Here is a 16,428-nt window from a genome sequence, read left to right on the forward strand (position 1 = left end):
AAAATTAATTCCGCACATGAATGGGAAAAATTAGAGGGAACATTGTGGGTGAGGTAATATCTTTTATTGGACCAAGTTCCGTTGCTGAGCTAAATAAGCTTTCAAGCTACACAGAGCTCTTCAGGTCTGTGAAAGGTACTCAGAGTGTCACTGTTAAATACAAAATCAAACAGATAGTTTAGCATAAGTAGTTAGCACATATTCTAAGGGGCTATATAAGGTTAAGTGGCCCACTAATACCCCTAGTCATAGGATAAAAACAGGGGTTAGGGGGTTACAGATTGTTGTAATAAGCTATAAATCCAGTGTCTAGCAAAGACATTGTAAATACTGAATAATCACAGTGAGTTGCTCCTGAACTACCAATTTGCAGAATATCCAGTTTCAATAACAAATTCAGAGAAAACATGGGCACATATGACTTGCCAGACTACATCAGACCTGGGACCTCTGTAGTCCAGCACCCTTTTAACAGTGCAGGACTAACTCCTTCAGAGGAAAGTGCAAGAAATCATGAACTGGGCAATTATGTATAATCTGTTCATAGGGGAAGTTCCTTCCTATTCCTCTACAGATGGAGGTGGTGGTTTAGCCCTTTTCCAAAACTCGTACCTGTTTTTCAATGCTTACAATTCTAAATCTAGATAGTCTCCATCCATGTAAATTTGAAATCCTTTTTTATCCTACTAAACTCTTGGTCTCAGTGACACCTTGTGGCAATGAATTCCATTGCCATTCCATCATAAACTGCCTGTGGTCAATTTGCAAACATGCTGACTTCACTGAATAAATAACTCTGTGTCTGATTCACTCTAGAAATGAGTTTGGGTATCTCAGTTCAAATCACAGTGGACAAGTGACACCATCACCCTAGTCTCATGGACTGCTGACACTGTAGGTGTTGGTGCCAACATAGAACCCAAGGACATGACTATAACAGACTTCCTCTTTCTTTCTCTCTCTCTTATTTAGATTGCTTGTGATGTTGGGAGTAGATGGGTTTCTTGTTGTTCTCCCCCCTCCCCTTTTTAAAAATGGTCACACTCCTCCCACAAGCATTAAAACCAGGCTGCTTTAGACAGCTTGGACTGGCTTACATAATTACAGGAAATTTTCCTGGCCTTTTTAGGCCCCAAAGACTCCTCCACGCACCAAGGTAGAGGCCCAGTGCCCAACAGAACTTAGATTCCAAAGCCAAAAGGGACCCTGTGATTACATCTGGCAGGCCCCAGCTGGACACGGTGGTGTATGGGGGGGGAGATTGAAGAGGGGGGCATGTATGGGACATTGGGGTGTGTGGGGCAGGAGGCATGTGGGGTTGGGGGTATGTAGGGGAAGGCGGGGGTATGTGGTGTGGGACGAATAAGTGTATGTAGGAGAAATTGGGGGGGGTACGGGCTGTCACGGAGTGCGGGCTATGGAGAAGTTGGTGGGGGCGGGACGGGCTGTGGGAAGGGGCGGGTCTCCCGAGTCACTTGTGCATTGGTTCAATCACCAGGGAGACCGTTGCCGGGAAACGCGGTGTCCGAGGCCCCGCGAGTTTGTGCTGCTGCAGGTACCGGCGGGGAGGGGGCGGGAGCTGGGTCCCTTGTTCGGCTCCATGGACCTGGGATAGGGCTGCCCCTAGAGCTGCCCTCGAGTATCCCGGCTCGGCCCCCGGGCCCCCTCTCCCTAGAGCCCCCGGTAGCCCCCCTCCCCGGTAGCCCCGGCTTGGCCCCCCCACCCCCTACAGTCCCCTGGTAACCGGGTCCCCCGTCCTCTAGAACCCCCCCACCCCAGGTACCCCCGGTCCTCCCCCCGGTAGAGCCTCCCTCCCCGGTATCCCCGGCTCAGCCCCCTGCCCCCTAGAGCTCCCAACCCTAGGTATAGTACCCCCTGCCCCCTAGAAGTTAGAAACCCCTGGTCATCTGCCCTCCCCCACCCCCTAGAGCCCTCCTCCCGTCCCCTAGAGGCCCCCTTCCCCGGTATCACTGGCTCAGCCCCCTAGAGTCCCCTGGTAACCTAGTCCCTCTGCCCCCCACAGCCCCCACCACCACCCTAGGTACCCCTAGTAACCCACCCCCACCCCGTAAAGTCCCCCTCCCTGATATTCCTGGCTCGGCCCCCTGTCCCCTAGTGACCTAGTTCCCTCTGCCCCCTATAGTCCCCTAGTAACCCAGTCCCCCGTCCCCTAGAGCCCCCCCACCCCAGGTACCCCCGGCCCCCCGCTCCCTAGAGCCCTATGGTAACCTGGTCCTCCCACCCCTAGAGCCTCCCTCTCTGGTATCCCCGGCTTGGTCCCCTGCCCCCTAGAGCTCCCTGGTAACCTGGCCCTCCCACCTCCCCAGAGCCCTCCTTCCCAGTATTCCTGGCTTGACCCCTCGCTCCCTAGTGACCTAGCCCCCCCTGCCCTCTAGAGCCCCCCACCCCAGGTCCCCTGCTCCCTAGTAGCCTACCCCCCACCTCCTAGAGCCCCCCCAGACCTGGTACCCCACCCCCTAAGGCATGGTCACATACACCCCGGCCGCGCTGTGTTAGCTAGGATGTGGGAGGCCCTGTGCCCTTGCTCCCCGCCACTGCATTAGATAGGATGCGGAGGCCTGTACCCTCGCCGTCCCGCATTAGGATGTGGGGCCCTGTGCTCTTGCCACCCCCTGCCTCACTTTGTTAAGAACTAACTGATTTGTTGAGTAGCAAAACTTGGGAGCAAGAAAGTGAGAAGCGAGGAGCCTTTCCTTCTCTCCCACCCAGACACAGTCACACCTTCGGCCACTGCACACCCCTGCTGATTGCATTCTGAGCCAACACCAGCTCAAGTCAGTTCAATGAGACCTTAGGGGCTGGGTGAGTGGGACAAGTGCTGCCCCAATGTAAAAAAAGTCATTCGGGGCTCCATCACAGGTAGGGCAATCCCTCGGGATGAGGTCACACACTGCCTGTGGGGTCTGAGCTGCGTCCTTTTGTCAGTGCTATCCGGTCTTGATCTGGGAGCAGGGTGCTCCATCACTTGGTGCCATCTCTCTCCTTTCTCCCAGGGCCAGGCACAGATTTTCCTCTTCACTCGCTGATGTGGCAGCCTAGGTGATTCCTGATGGTCTGAGGAAATATTTTTCATGCACTTGGTGGTGTTTGGGACATTGGAGTAGAACATGTTTCTCTGTCTCAATCTCTGCTCTGTCCCCTTGGCTGCAAAGTTGCTGGTCTCTGCTTTGGACTTCCCAGGCTCACCTCCAGCATGTGGTCACTGATTCTGTACCTAAGTGCGAGAGTTGGCTGTCATTTTGCACAAGGTCACTCCAGCGAGGTCTCTGCTGGTGAGAGTTCTGTACAGGGAGCTGTCCCAGTCGTCTTTGTTGCTGATTTGATCTGTTCTTTCCAGTGCCTCATGGATTGGTGCTGCAGGGGCTGGGCTGACATCTTGAGCTCCTCTGCTGGTTGGAGGCGGGAACTGTTGAACAGGGAGCAATGATGTGTAGGGATGGATATTTTCATTTGGATTTAGTTTTTGACTCTCTTTTACTTTGTGCAGAATGGAGCATTTGCTAGTGTGACTGAGGTGGCACCAGAAGTTGAATGTGCTTAGTCTTTATGTTGATGAGCAGGGGGAACCAGCCCAGTGGTGCTCAGTAGCCACAGAGGACTTGCAGAGCTGGGGTTTTATTCCAGTAACCATAGGGCAGGGGTCCTCAAACTTCATTGTACTGTGACTCCCTTCTGACAACAAAAATTACTTCACAACCCCAAGAGAGGGGACCAAAGTCTGAGCCTGCCCAAGCCCCACTTCCCTGGGTAGGGGGCCAAAGTCCAAGTCCCACCACTCCGGGCAGGAGGGCCAAACCTGAAACTCAAGGGCTTCAGCCCTAGGCAGGGGGCCTGAAACTTGAGTCCTGCCACCCATGGCTGAAGCCCTCGGGGTTTGGCTTTGGCCCTGGGTAGGATGGTGGGGCTTGGGCTTCAGCCCTGGGCCCCAGCAAGTCTAAGCCAGCCCTGGTGACCCCATTCAAAGGGGTCAGGACCCACAGTTTGAGAACCGCTGCCATAGGGTGTTGTTGAAGTCAGGCCCTAGATTTCACTCCTGTGTAGTAGACTGGGTTGGATTCTGATGCCAGATATGTAATAAAATTTTACTTTGTTCTGGTTGCTTCTGGGCTTTTCCTGAAATGTCCTGATGTTTGTACCAAGCTGCGCTGCAGGTCCACATTAAGCAGCAGGTTTCTAGAAAGTGTCAGTTTCTCCACAGACCAGCGTAGGTGACAGTGTGGTCAGTCATCAGCACACAGAGGCACTTTATCTCTGAGTTATTTTGTAGGAGACTCAGATTCTGGGGACGGTTCCAGTGGGGCTGGTGAGCCAGATTGAAGAAGGCCATGCTGTTACATTCCTTTCTTATTCCCCATTCTTGCTTAAAGGTGTCTTTTCCTGTTTATTTTTATTCTGTATTTGATGGATTGGTAATGAGGCCAAATGTTTTCCCTCCAATTTCATGTTGCAGCAATTTAAATTTCAGTCCTGGGTGCCAGATTGTCACACTGTTTTGAAATCTATGAATCAGGCAAATATTGCTCTGCTTTTTGTTGTTCACATATTTGTAAATGAGAACCTGTTTGGTAAAGATGTGGTTGGCAGTTCATTTCTCAGGGAGGAAAACAATTTGACTTTCACAGATTATGTTATGGCTACTAGGTACAAACACACCCAGTTTCTCAAACTCTCCTTCTGACACACAGCCTTATTGCCAAGCACATAGTGTGCACAAGGCCCCTCGTTTCCCACAGCTGTGCACGTATCTCAGCTGGTCATACGTGGTAGTGCTGCTCACCAGAGATTCATTCATTCTAAAGCCATGTCTACACTTACAAGCTTACAGCAGCACAACTGTACCAATACGGCTGGGCTGCTGTAAGATCGCTCAGGTAGCTGCGTTAAGCCGATGGGAAAGAGCTCTCCCGTTGACATAATAAAACCAGCTCAACGAACGGTAGTAGCTGTGTCACTGGGAGAGCGTCTCTTGCCAACATAGTGCTGTGTAGACAAGTGCTTATGCCAGCAAAATTTATGTCACCAAGGGGGTGTTTTTTCACACACCTGAGCAACAAAAGTTTTGCAGACGTAAGTGCTAGTGTAGACATGGCCTAAGGTCAGAAGGGACCATTGTGATCATCTAGATTGACCTCAAGTACAGCACAGACCAAAGAGCTTTCCTACACTAATTCCTAGAGCAGATCTTTTAGAAAAACACCCAATCTTGATTTAAACATTGCCAGTGATGGAGAATCCACCATCCTTGGTAAGTTGTTCCAATGGTTAATTGCTCCCATTCTTAAAAATTTACACCTATTTTCAGTCTCTCTGCTAGACTGAAGAGCCCATTATCAAATATTTGTTCTGATGTAGATACTTATAAACTGTGATCAAGTCATCCATTAACCATCTCTTTGTTAAGTTAAATAAACTGAGCTTCCTCAGTCTGTCAGGCTTGTTCTACACTACAATTTATGTTGGTATAACTGCATTGCTCAGGGGTGTGGAAAATCCACATTCCTGAGCAACTTAGCTATACCAACCTAACCCCCAGTGTAGACAATGCTATATCAATGGGAGGACTCCCATCGACATAGGTAGTATCTTCATGAAGTGCTTCAACGGCACATCTGCACTGGTATAGCTGCCTTGCTGCAGTGCTCTAAGGATGTTTTCTAATCCTTTAATCATTCTCTGAACCCTCTTCAATTTATCAACATCTTCCATGAATTGTGGGCACTAGAATTGGACACAGTATTCCAGAAGTGGTCACACAAGTGCCAAATATAAAGGTAAAGTAACTTCCCTACTCCTACTCCAGATTCCCCTGTTTATGTATCCCAGAATTTCATTAGCCTTTTGGGCCTTAGTGTTGTACTGGAAGCTCATGTTCAGCTGATTATCCTCTATGACCCTCAAATCTTTTCCAGAGTCACAGCTTCCCAGGATAGAATCCCCCATCCTGTAAGTATGGCCTGCATTCTTTGTTCCTCGATGTACACATTTGCATTTACATTTAGCTATATTAAAATGTATACCATTACCAAGTGATCCAAATCATTCTGTATCAGTGACCTGTCCTCTTTGTAATTTACCACTTCCCCAGTGTTTGTATCATCTGCAAACTTTATCAGTGATGACTTTGTTTTCTTTCAAGTCGTTGATAAAAATATTAAATACCATAGGGCCAAGAACTGGTCTGTGGGACTCCACTAGAAACATTCCCATTTGATGCTGATTATCCCTTTACAATTACATTTTGAGAACTATCAGTTAGTCAGTTTTTAATCTATTTAATAGGTCATGTTAATTTTATATAGTTCTAGATTTTTAATCAAAATGTCGTGAAGTATCCAGTCAAACACCTTACAGATATCTAAGTATATTACATCAACACTATTATTTTTATCAACCAGACTTGTAATCTCATCAAAAAAAAGATAGCTAGTTAGTTTGACAGGATCTATTTTCTATAAACTCATGTTGATTTGCATTAATTATATTACTGTCTATGATAGGGCTCTCAGTAGCCAGGGAGCCTAGTAGCTAGATCTTTGGTTAGGGGGGCTGTAAGGGGACTTGACCCCCTCCTTCTCCCTCAGGTCTTGGCCCAGCGTCCTGTGTCGCTCAACCCCTAAACAGGGGAGATGGATCTTTCTCCCAGCCGTGAGGGGGTGTGCAGGGCTTGTTTTCCTGGTCTTACTTGCTCCTTATGCAAGTCCTTTTAGTTTGGGGTGTGGCCCTGCTACTCCAGTTGCCCCACAGTTGGGGCTTATCTGTAGGTTCCCCTTGGCAGGGGGTGATTTACTTGCCTCTAGTGGCTGCCTTGGTAGGCAGGTTGCTGGTCTGTGCCTTCAGGCAGGCATACAGAGAGCTCCTGCCTCTTCACCAGTCAGCCCCTGGCTGAGCCAGGCTCCCTTCTTTTCTCCCCCCTCCAGGCCTGGCATTGGCTGCAGGTATAACGGGGCAGGGCTACCTGAACCCACAGGTGTTCCTTAACCCCTGCTGTGCCTGGCTGCAGTATCTCTGCTCCTTCACGCATCTCCCACCTCATGACCCCCTTTGGGTTCTTCCCCCCCTCCAACTGCTCTCCACCATCCCGTGAAAAGAAGTTTGCATTCAGATGGGCTTTCCCGGCCTGGTGCTGGATGCAGAAGGAGAAGAGCTAGTGGGAAAGGTACCACCTCATGACTCGAGGATTTGTGTCCGTCATGGCATGGAGCCAGCGAAGGGGGGGCATGGTCAGTAATGAGGGTGAAGTGCGTGTCCAGAAGATAATAACAGAGTGAATCCATGGCCCAGTTTACCACCAGGGCTTCTTTCTCAATTACAGAATAGGTCTTCTCTCGCGGGAATAGCTTCCAGTTAATATATAAGATGGGGTGTTCATCACCCCCAACTACCTGCGATAAAACAGCTCCTAGGCCCATGTCTGAGGTGTCTGTTTGTAACAAAAACTCCTTGGCGAAGTCAGGGCTGTACAAGATGGGTTCCTGAGAGAGCCGGGCCTTCAGAGTTTGAAACATCTCCTCACAGGCTCTGGTCCTTTTAAGACTCTCTTTCTTGAGGAGATTGGACAGGGGGGCCACAATGGAGGAGAACCCTGGGATAAAGTGGTGGTAATACCCGGCTAGTCCCAGGACTCGACGTACATACTTCTCTGAGGACAGCGTGGGGCACAGCTGGAGGACCTGAACTTTGCTAACCAAGAGTCAGATCAAGCCCTTTTCCAATGTGTACCCGGGGTAGGTGGTCTCATTCTTCCCAAAGTGACATTTGACGGGGTTTGCTGCCAGGCCGGCCTCCTGGAGGGACTGCAGGACTGAAGTCATATGTTTCAAATGGTGTTGCCAGTCGCAACTATCAATTACCATGTTGTTGAGGTATGCAGCTGCATACCTGCTATGGGGGCCGAGAATTCGGTCCATTAGCTGCTGAAATGTGGCCGGAGCCCCACGCAAACCGAAGGGCATGGTCTGGAACTGAAAAAGTCCACAAGGGGTGGAGAAAGCGTTTTTTCCCCTGGAGTCGGGTGTAAGAGGGATCTGCCAATAGCCCTTCATTAAGTCTAAAGTGGTGATGTATTCTGCCTTTCCCAGCCAGTCAAGCAGTTCATCAACCCGTGGCATCGAACTTGGATACTGCATTGAGCTTACGGAAGTCGATGCAAAAGCGGGGGCTTCCTTCGGGCTTAGGGACCAGTACCACAGGATTCTTCCAGTCACTAGACGACTCCTCGGTCACCCCCCAATGCTAACATCGAGCGGAGTTCTTCTTTCATGGTGTCTCTAAGTTTCTGGGGAGGTGCCAGGGGTTTTCTCTGACTTTAATGCCTGGGTCCGTCTGAATATGATGAGTTATCAGGTGAGTCTGCCCTGGTCAGGTTGAGAAAACGGAAGAGAAGGTGGTGATCAGTTTTTGCACCTGACCTCTCTGCTCTGGGGTAAGATTGTCCTCAATCTTGACCACCCCTGAAGTTGAGGCCTTCATGGCCTGTGGGCCCAGTTCAGGCTCTGGTGAGTAAGGCACTATTAGTAAGCCTTCCTGGGCTTTCCACAGTTTTAACAGGTTCACGTGGTAGATTTGTTGTACCTTACATTTATCTGGTTGCTTGATTTCATAGTTCACCTGCCCTACACATCGGATCACCTCAGTCCTTGCGGGCCAGGAGCTTTGCTTCCCAACTGGGCAACAATAGCAGCACCCAGTCACCAGGCTGAAACTCCTGGAGACACGCCTGTTTATTGTAGGCCACCTCTTGGGTATCCTGGGTATGTAGGAGGTTCTCCCTGGCAAACGAGCCCAGGACCTCAAGCCTCTCCCTCAGGTATAAAACATACTGTACCATGTTGTTAGCTCGGGACGGTTGCTCTTCCCACATTTCTCGCACAAGGTCTAAAATCCCCCGGGTTTCCCTCACATATAAAAGTTCAGACGGTGAGAAGCCAGTGGAAGACTGGGGTACTTCCCAGACTGCGAACAAGAGAGGCAGGAGCAGCTGGTCCCAATGCCAGACATCCATCAGGATGAACCTTTGGAGCATTGTTTTCAGGGTTTAGTTAAAGCGCTCTACCAGACCGTCCGTTTGGGTTTAGTATACAGATGTTCTTAAGGTCTTGATTTTGAATAACTGGCAGAGCTGCTTGATCGTCTAGGACATAAAGTTTGTCTCTTGATCTGTCAAGATTTCCCGCGGCACCCCGACTCGGGCGAAGATGTTCATAAGTTCTGTAGCCACCCCCTTGGCAGTCACGGAGTTTGAAGAGACAAAGAATTTGCTGATATTTGTCCCACTCTTGGCCTGTTTGCTTTTCTTATATCCAGTTGATTGCTGCATGCTGTCTAATGTCAGTTGTGCCATCATGACCAACAGTGAATCCATGCTGGCACAAAGTACAAAAGACTTTACCAGAATCACCATTGACAGGTTTTACCCAGTTGTATATTTCTTCCCATTGACATTTGTATCTATAGTCTTTTCATTTTTTTCTGTTTAGGTCCAGACCGTCTCAAGTTCCCACTGTGTATAACTAGGCAGACAGGCTGCTGCATCTGGACCCAATGGAGCTTTCTCCAGGCGGGTGGCTCCATCCCGAGATACAGAGTTGCAGAAACTGAGCTTGGAGATGAGTTGGGGTATTCACCCACTCTCCTGGTGAAATTCCAGTGTATAGAATTACATTTGGTCCCCCCTCAATCCACCTCCCTCCCTGCAGTTCCTATTGGATAACAATATTCCTGTTCACATCCTGTCCTAAGTTGTGTGGCATTGCTACTGAACAATTGTTATGTCCCACAGAGTTGGCTGCATTTTGGAGGCAAGCAAAGTACTTCCTGGGACAAGCCTCACTGTGGCCAATGAGAGTTTTGGCTGAGTGAGGGATGCAGAAATCAGGCTGGAGTTTGGAAGGAAGCTTGGCCTCCTATGGAATAGGAGGCACTGGGCATAAGTGGGATTTAGGAAAGGAAAAGGATGGGCAGAGACACTGATGTGTGTGGTGAAGAAGCAGGGCTCGTCTGTAGTGAATATAAAGAGGATTCTGTATTGGGGCTGCTGGACACAGACAGAGCCTGTGGTTCCATCTGGCTCTCTAGCTCCCAGCCATGTCACTGCACTGGGGCTCCCTGGCCTGGTCAGTCATGGAAGGAACTGCACTGGGCATGTGTGAGAGCCACCCACAGTGTGCCTGGGTGCTGTATTTCACTGTAGTGAGGGGAAGGAGCACTTGTGGCACCTTAGAGACTAACAAATTTATTTGAGCATAAGCTTTCGTGAGCTACAGCTCACTTCATCGGAGGCATGCAGTGGAAAATACAGTGGGGAGATTTATATACACAGAGAACATGAAACAATGGGTTTTACCATACACACTGTAACAAGAGTGATAAGGTAAGGTGAGCTATTACCAGCAGGAGAGCAGGGTGGGGTTGGGGTGGGAAAAACCTTTTGTAGTGATAATCAAGGTGGGCCATTTCCAGCAGTTGACCGTCTGAGGAACAGCGGGTGGTGGGGGAGGATTAAACATGGGCAAATAGTTTTACTTTGTGTAATGACCCATCCACTCCCAGTCTCTATTCAAGCCTAAGTTAATTGTATCCAGTTTGCAAATTAATTCCAATTCAGCAGTCTCTCGTTGGAGTCTGTTTTTGAAGTTTTTTTGTTGAAGAATTGCCACTTTTAGGTCTGTAATCGAGTGACCAAAGAGATTGAAGTGTTCTCCGACTGGTTTTTGAATGTTATAATCCTTGACGTCTGATTTGTGTCCATTTATTCTTTTACGTAGAGACTGTCCAGTTTGGCCAATGTACATGGCAGAGGGGCATTGCTGGCACATGATGGCATATATCACATTGGTAGATGTGCAGGTGAACGAGCCTCTGATAGTGTGGCTGATGTGATTAGACCCTATGATGGTGTCCCCTGAATAGATATGTGGACACAGTTTGCAACGGGCTTCTGTACATCTCCTACTCATAGGTTCAGTCCCTGGCCCCTTTTGCCCTCCTCAAGAAGCAGCCAGGCTCCCCTGGAGGTGAGCAGCAGGAGGAGAGTCACGGGTCATTCGCTTTCAGGACCAGCTGCCTTCTCCTTGGGATGGAGCAGGATCTTCCAGCCTCACAGGGGTTGGAGAACAAGAAGTTTACTGTGAGGAGCAGGTTTTCTCACCCCATTTTAAAATGACTCTGCCACTTTAGCCTTTTCTGTGTTCACCAGGACTGAAATACTGTCTGCAGAGAGGCAAGAGCAGGCAGAGAGGAGCGAGCAGAGGATATGGACTTCGGGGGAAAGAGGCAGCGCAGAAGTGGGGTCTTGGGGGAAGAGCGGAGCGAGGGTGGGGGCTCAGGGAAGAGGGGTGGCGTGAGGGCAGGGCCTCAGTACTCAGGGGAATCCCGCTTCCCATGGATGTCTGACCCTGCATGCCCTCCAGCAGACCCCTCGGCCTGGTCTGGCCCCTTACCCATCTCTAAGAGTGACACTGTTGGCTCAGAGTCTCAAGCAGTGCAACCTGAGCCCAGTGCTGAGCCACTCCCAATGGAACCTGCAGCCTCAGGGCTTGTCTATACTACCTGCCAGATTGGTGGGCAGTGATTGATCAAGTGGGGGTTGATTTATCGCGTCTAGTCTAGACGCGATAAATCGACCGCCGAGTGCTCTCCCATCGACTCCGGTACTCCACTGGAGCGAGAGGCGCAGGCGGAGTTGACGGGGGAGTGTCTGCAGTCGACTCACCGTGGTGAAGACACCGTGGTGAGTAGATCTAAGTACATCAACTTCCAGCTACGTTATTCACGTAGCTGAAGTTGCATGATTTAGATCAATCCCCCCCACAGTGTAGACCAGGCCTAAGCCAGGCAACCATTGAGGCATCACACAGGACCTGGTCCAGCGTTCATCAGAGCAGCCCCCAACCCAGCCAAACAGGACACAGACTCCCAGCCCCTGCAGAGAGGCCCCCATTTCCCCACATGCCCCCCACCTCTCCCCCACATCCTGATACCTACCATCACGGAGGAAGAGCTGCTCGTCTCACTCAGATTTCTATAGATGGGCAGGGAGTGCAAACTTGAGTGGTGATGTAACCTAACACATGGGGTTGCAATGCCACTCAAATTTGGCCTGGCTACCCCCTGAAAAAATTTGGCCTAGCTGCCCGTCTGGCAAATTTGAGTGGCATTGCACATTTTGAACCATGGGGTTGCAACTTGCAACCACATGGTTGAAGTTCAGGATAAAAGGCATTCTGTACTGATATAGTATGGGAGAGTAATTTCTTTTTAAACTAAGGAATGTCCCTTATAATGGCCTGTTGATAACCCTACCCAGAAGGTTCCGTGTCACTGGCTCTGTTGTGAGTGTGGCTATAGTCTGCATATGGAATGATGGGATTTCATGTTTGTTGGCTTATCCATTGAACTCACTCAGTTCACAAGTGTGTGATAGGGAGCTCTGGCTTTAAGGCAGGATTCAGGCCCAGCGTCCGCCTGTTTCTGGTGCTGCCCAGGACCAAGGCTGGGATTTGTAGTCCAAAGGGACTATGGGAACTGTAGGCCTCTCAGCAAGAACTCCTGGGAACGGAGGTGTGATGTTTGGGGATCCCCAGACCAGTAACGGGTACTGTCCAGTAATGAAGGATGCCTTTGTGCTGTGTAGCTTTGATTCAGAGCCCTGAACCAGTAGCCCCAGCCCACAAGCACAAGGTCTCAAACCTGGCTTCTGTCAGCCTAGTTGCCCTTTGCAGGCTTGTGTTATGGGGCTAAAAATTGCAGCATAGACATGGAGCCCAGGCTCTAAAACCTGGCAAGGGGGGAGTTCTCAGAGCCTGACCTCCAGCCTAAGCCTGAATGTCTACACTGCTATTTTTAGCCCATTATGCAAACCTCAGTCAGTTGACCCAGGTTCTAAGATGCTGCTGCGAGGATTTTTTTGCAGTGTAGATGTGTGTCCTTTATCACCATGTGAAGGCACATGAATTGGGACTGAGGAATTCCAGGGGATGGGGACTGTATTAGGGTATGGGATAGGAAAGTACAAGGAGTCAGAGGAAGGTGGGGTGCAGGCAGTAGATTGGGGAACTGCAGGGAAAGGCACGGGGGACAGGAGACAGATGGGGGGTGCAGGGAATGATGAGGCCAGGAGGCAGTTTGGGGGGGGGCAGGGAAAGGTGGGGTCAGGAGGCAGATGGGAGTGCAGGGGAAAGCAGGTGTATGTATGTATGTAAGTAGTTACAGTTGGATTTTAACCCTGAGATGAGGGCACACAAATTGAGGGCAAGCGACTTCCCCCACATGGTAAAAAAAATAAATCAGTAGACAGGCGACAAGCAAGGCAATTGGGTGATATTCAGTCTCATGGGTTTTTGTGCTAGTCTCATGATTTCTGGGGTCTAACTCTTGATTTTTGAAGATTTGGGCTGATGATCCTGGGCTGGGAAAGGAGAATGCCCAGCAGGCCAGTTAGTTTATTTGAGGGGATTCTTGTGGGTCCTTTGTGAGTGAAGGCTGTCAGGCTGTCTGGAGAAAGAAAAGGAGGACTTGTGGCACCTTAGAGACTAACACATTTATTTGAGCATAAGCTTTCGTGAGCTACAGCTCACTGCATAAATTTGTTAGTCTCTAAGGTGCCACAAGTCCTCCTTTTCTTTTTGCGGATACAGACTAACACGGCTGCTACTCTAAAGGCTGTCTGGAGTGGCTCATGAACTTGAGTGCCAATCTCAGGGCAGACTGCTACAGGGCACAAACCCCAAACTAGTTGTGAGTGCTATACTTAGATTTCACCAATTAAGTATCAAGTGTGAACTCCTCAAGCACTATAACAGCCTTAACAATAGAGTCACAGATAGTCCCATTGGGCACTCTGGTCTATCTGGCCACCCACGCAAACTTGTCTTTGTGATAGATGGCCCCTTACCCCCAAAATCACCAGAATATTCAGCTTACTCCCAGTCCCAAAGCACCAATCACTTACCCCAGGTCAATTGTACCTCAGCACCTAAGACAATGCTTGTAGCCAATCCTATAATAAACTAGCTAAAGATCTAAGAAAAATAAATGATCATTATTTACAAGGTTAAAGCAGGTAAACATACACACACCAATGAGTTACCATCTTAGCTTCCAAAAAGTAGTGGAAGCTGCTAATGTGCAATCTTTCTATGTCCTTTAGGGCTAACCCAGGCTAAACAGCTGGGGATCCCTTGCTTATGCTTAGAAGTCTTGCCCTCTCCCTGAAATCCAAGCAGCATAGGGATAACAATTTCTTCTTGACAGGGATTTTTATTCCCATCCCCCAGAGCTGAAACTGATGGGATGAGTGTTTGTGCACGTCTCATCTTCAGGGGCGGGGAGGAGGGGGAGGGGGAGAAAGCAATCAACAAAGTCTTTTGTCCCTGATGTTCTACAATGGCTTGTCTGGCACCTATGGGCCTTCTTTTGTTGGAGAGGAGATGACACCTTTTGTAGTAAACTAGTATTTCACACTTGGTAATGTGTCTCTCCTGACTGTGGGGGTTTACAGTTTCAGAGAAACAGTTTTTATAGTTACAGAACAAATATTACCTTATAACATGGAGTACAGACATTATAAGAAAGATTAATACATACAGCATCCTACAAGCATTTAATTAAAACTAAAGACATTCTTATAAATCTAATACCTGTTTTAACAATGTTAACCCACAGGTGAGCCAAAATGGTTTCCAGCTATGCATCTCTCAATGTACAGTGAGACCTAGGGTCCTTGGCATGAGCTGACACTTGGTCTGCTAGCATCACAAAGGCATTGAAGCATGGCTAGTGGGAGTCGTGTGTGTGTGTGTCTTTCCATCCCACACCCCTCCCTTTGCTGGAGAAGTATTTTGGTCTACACCATTTCCAGCACCTGGTGAGGCAGACAGGGTAGGAGGGAGCAGGCACAAGGGGTCTCTGGAGAGAACAAATCCAGACAGCCCAGGGTGGGGAACCATGCATGAAGAGCTACATCCTTTAGATGATGTATAGGCTCAGAGGCGAGAGTCACAGCACTGTTGCTTTCTGATGGCATGTCCTGGTGAGCTCCCTAGAGAAGGCGACTTACTGGTGTCTGGGCACCCTCCCCCTCCGCTGGCTGGTTGGCTGGGATGCAGCAGAACCTGGAGGATGGAGAGCAGGAGCGGTGGAAGCTCCCTAAAAGTGTGTGTGTGGGGGGGCCACTGGTGCCCAAACTGTGGCCCTGCTCCCTGTGCTGCCCTTTCCCTCCAAAGCCCTGCTCTTGCGCCACCCCTTCTCCCTGAGCCCTTGCCCTCATGCCACCTCCTCCTGCAAGGCCCCGTTCCTGCACCAACTCTTCCCCCCCAAGACCATGCCCTCTTCTCGCTCCTCTCTGCCTGCTCGCTCCTCTACGCCCCCTCCCCTTGTCACTCAACCTCCCACTTTTAAAAGTGATGGGGCCATGGTCCCCTGGCTTACCCCTGTTCCAGCACCTCTGATGGAGAGCCACCCCCTCTGTACAGATTGGAGGCCGACAGCAACTAAGATGGATGGCCCAGAGTAGGGCAGGCAGTGTGCCTGCCTGCTAACATGGTGCAGCTGTGCACAGATGGGGAGGCGAGTCCCACTCTACGCATGTGTGGCTACACCTGGCCCCCTTGCTCATACTCCGCCAGCCAGTGCAGTGCTGGGCTGTCCCCATGGATACTCCCTTGCCTGATCGTAGTCCAAGCTAGTTTAATTGGTGCCTAGGCCTTTGATAAGCTGGCCCATGAAGCACATTCCAATGTGCCATTCACTTGGGCTTTGCCTTATTTCTGAACTGACTTCAAGCTCTTGTGCTGGCATTCAACACCCCTGCTGTGTTCATCTGAGCTGAAGCTGGGGTTCCAAGTGATGCAAGCATCTCCTATCACTCTGGCAGTCATACCCCACAGGGAGGGGCCAAGGAGCAAGGAGGTGTCCTTTGCACAGAACACTCCTCTGACCAGCACTGCACTAAAACATTTCTGCAGTCAGCAGGCTGTTTGGCCTTGCACCTGCATAGGGCCATGGTGTATATGGGAGGCACCGTGTGGGTTTTTTGCCAGAGGACTGGATTTGCTCCTTTAGTGCGTTCTTGAATATGACATAGCACATGTCTTGAAATATTGAAACTCCTGGAGAGTAGCAGCGTGTCAGTGCTTTGTGTGTGCCTCCATGTGGCACAGACTCCACCATTCTGTCTGAGATGGCCTGAGATGTCTTTTTTTATGAGATTACAGGTTTGGTTAGTGAAGGTGATGTAATCTACTTAGACTTCTGTACAGCAATTCACTTGGTACCACACAACTTTTTGATTGAAAAATGAGAGTGATATAAAATTAACATGGCACACATCTAATGGATTAAAAACTTGCTAACTGATAGGTCCTAAAATGCGATTATGAACAGGGAATCATGGAATGAGTGTGTTTCTAA

The 16,428-nt window shown here is 49.6% G+C and overlaps 1 protein-coding gene across 1 annotated transcript in view; it reads left to right on the forward strand.

Moving 5' to 3' along the window:
* Positions 1-1,417: 1,417 nt before the first annotated feature.
* NME9 (NME/NM23 family member 9) overlaps positions 1,418-16,428 on the forward strand; it is a 37,963-nt gene continuing 22,952 nt past the window's right edge. The window contains exon 1 of the mRNA XM_078854336.1: positions 1,418-1,555. Coding sequence (XP_078710462.1) covers positions 1,418-1,555 — 138 coding nt within the window. The remainder of the gene's footprint in view (positions 1,556-16,428) is intronic.

Source organism: Lepidochelys kempii, chromosome 9, assembly GCF_965140285.1.
Source record: "Lepidochelys kempii isolate rLepKem1 chromosome 9, rLepKem1.hap1, whole genome shotgun sequence".
Taxonomy (NCBI): domain Eukaryota; kingdom Metazoa; phylum Chordata; order Testudines; family Cheloniidae; genus Lepidochelys; species Lepidochelys kempii.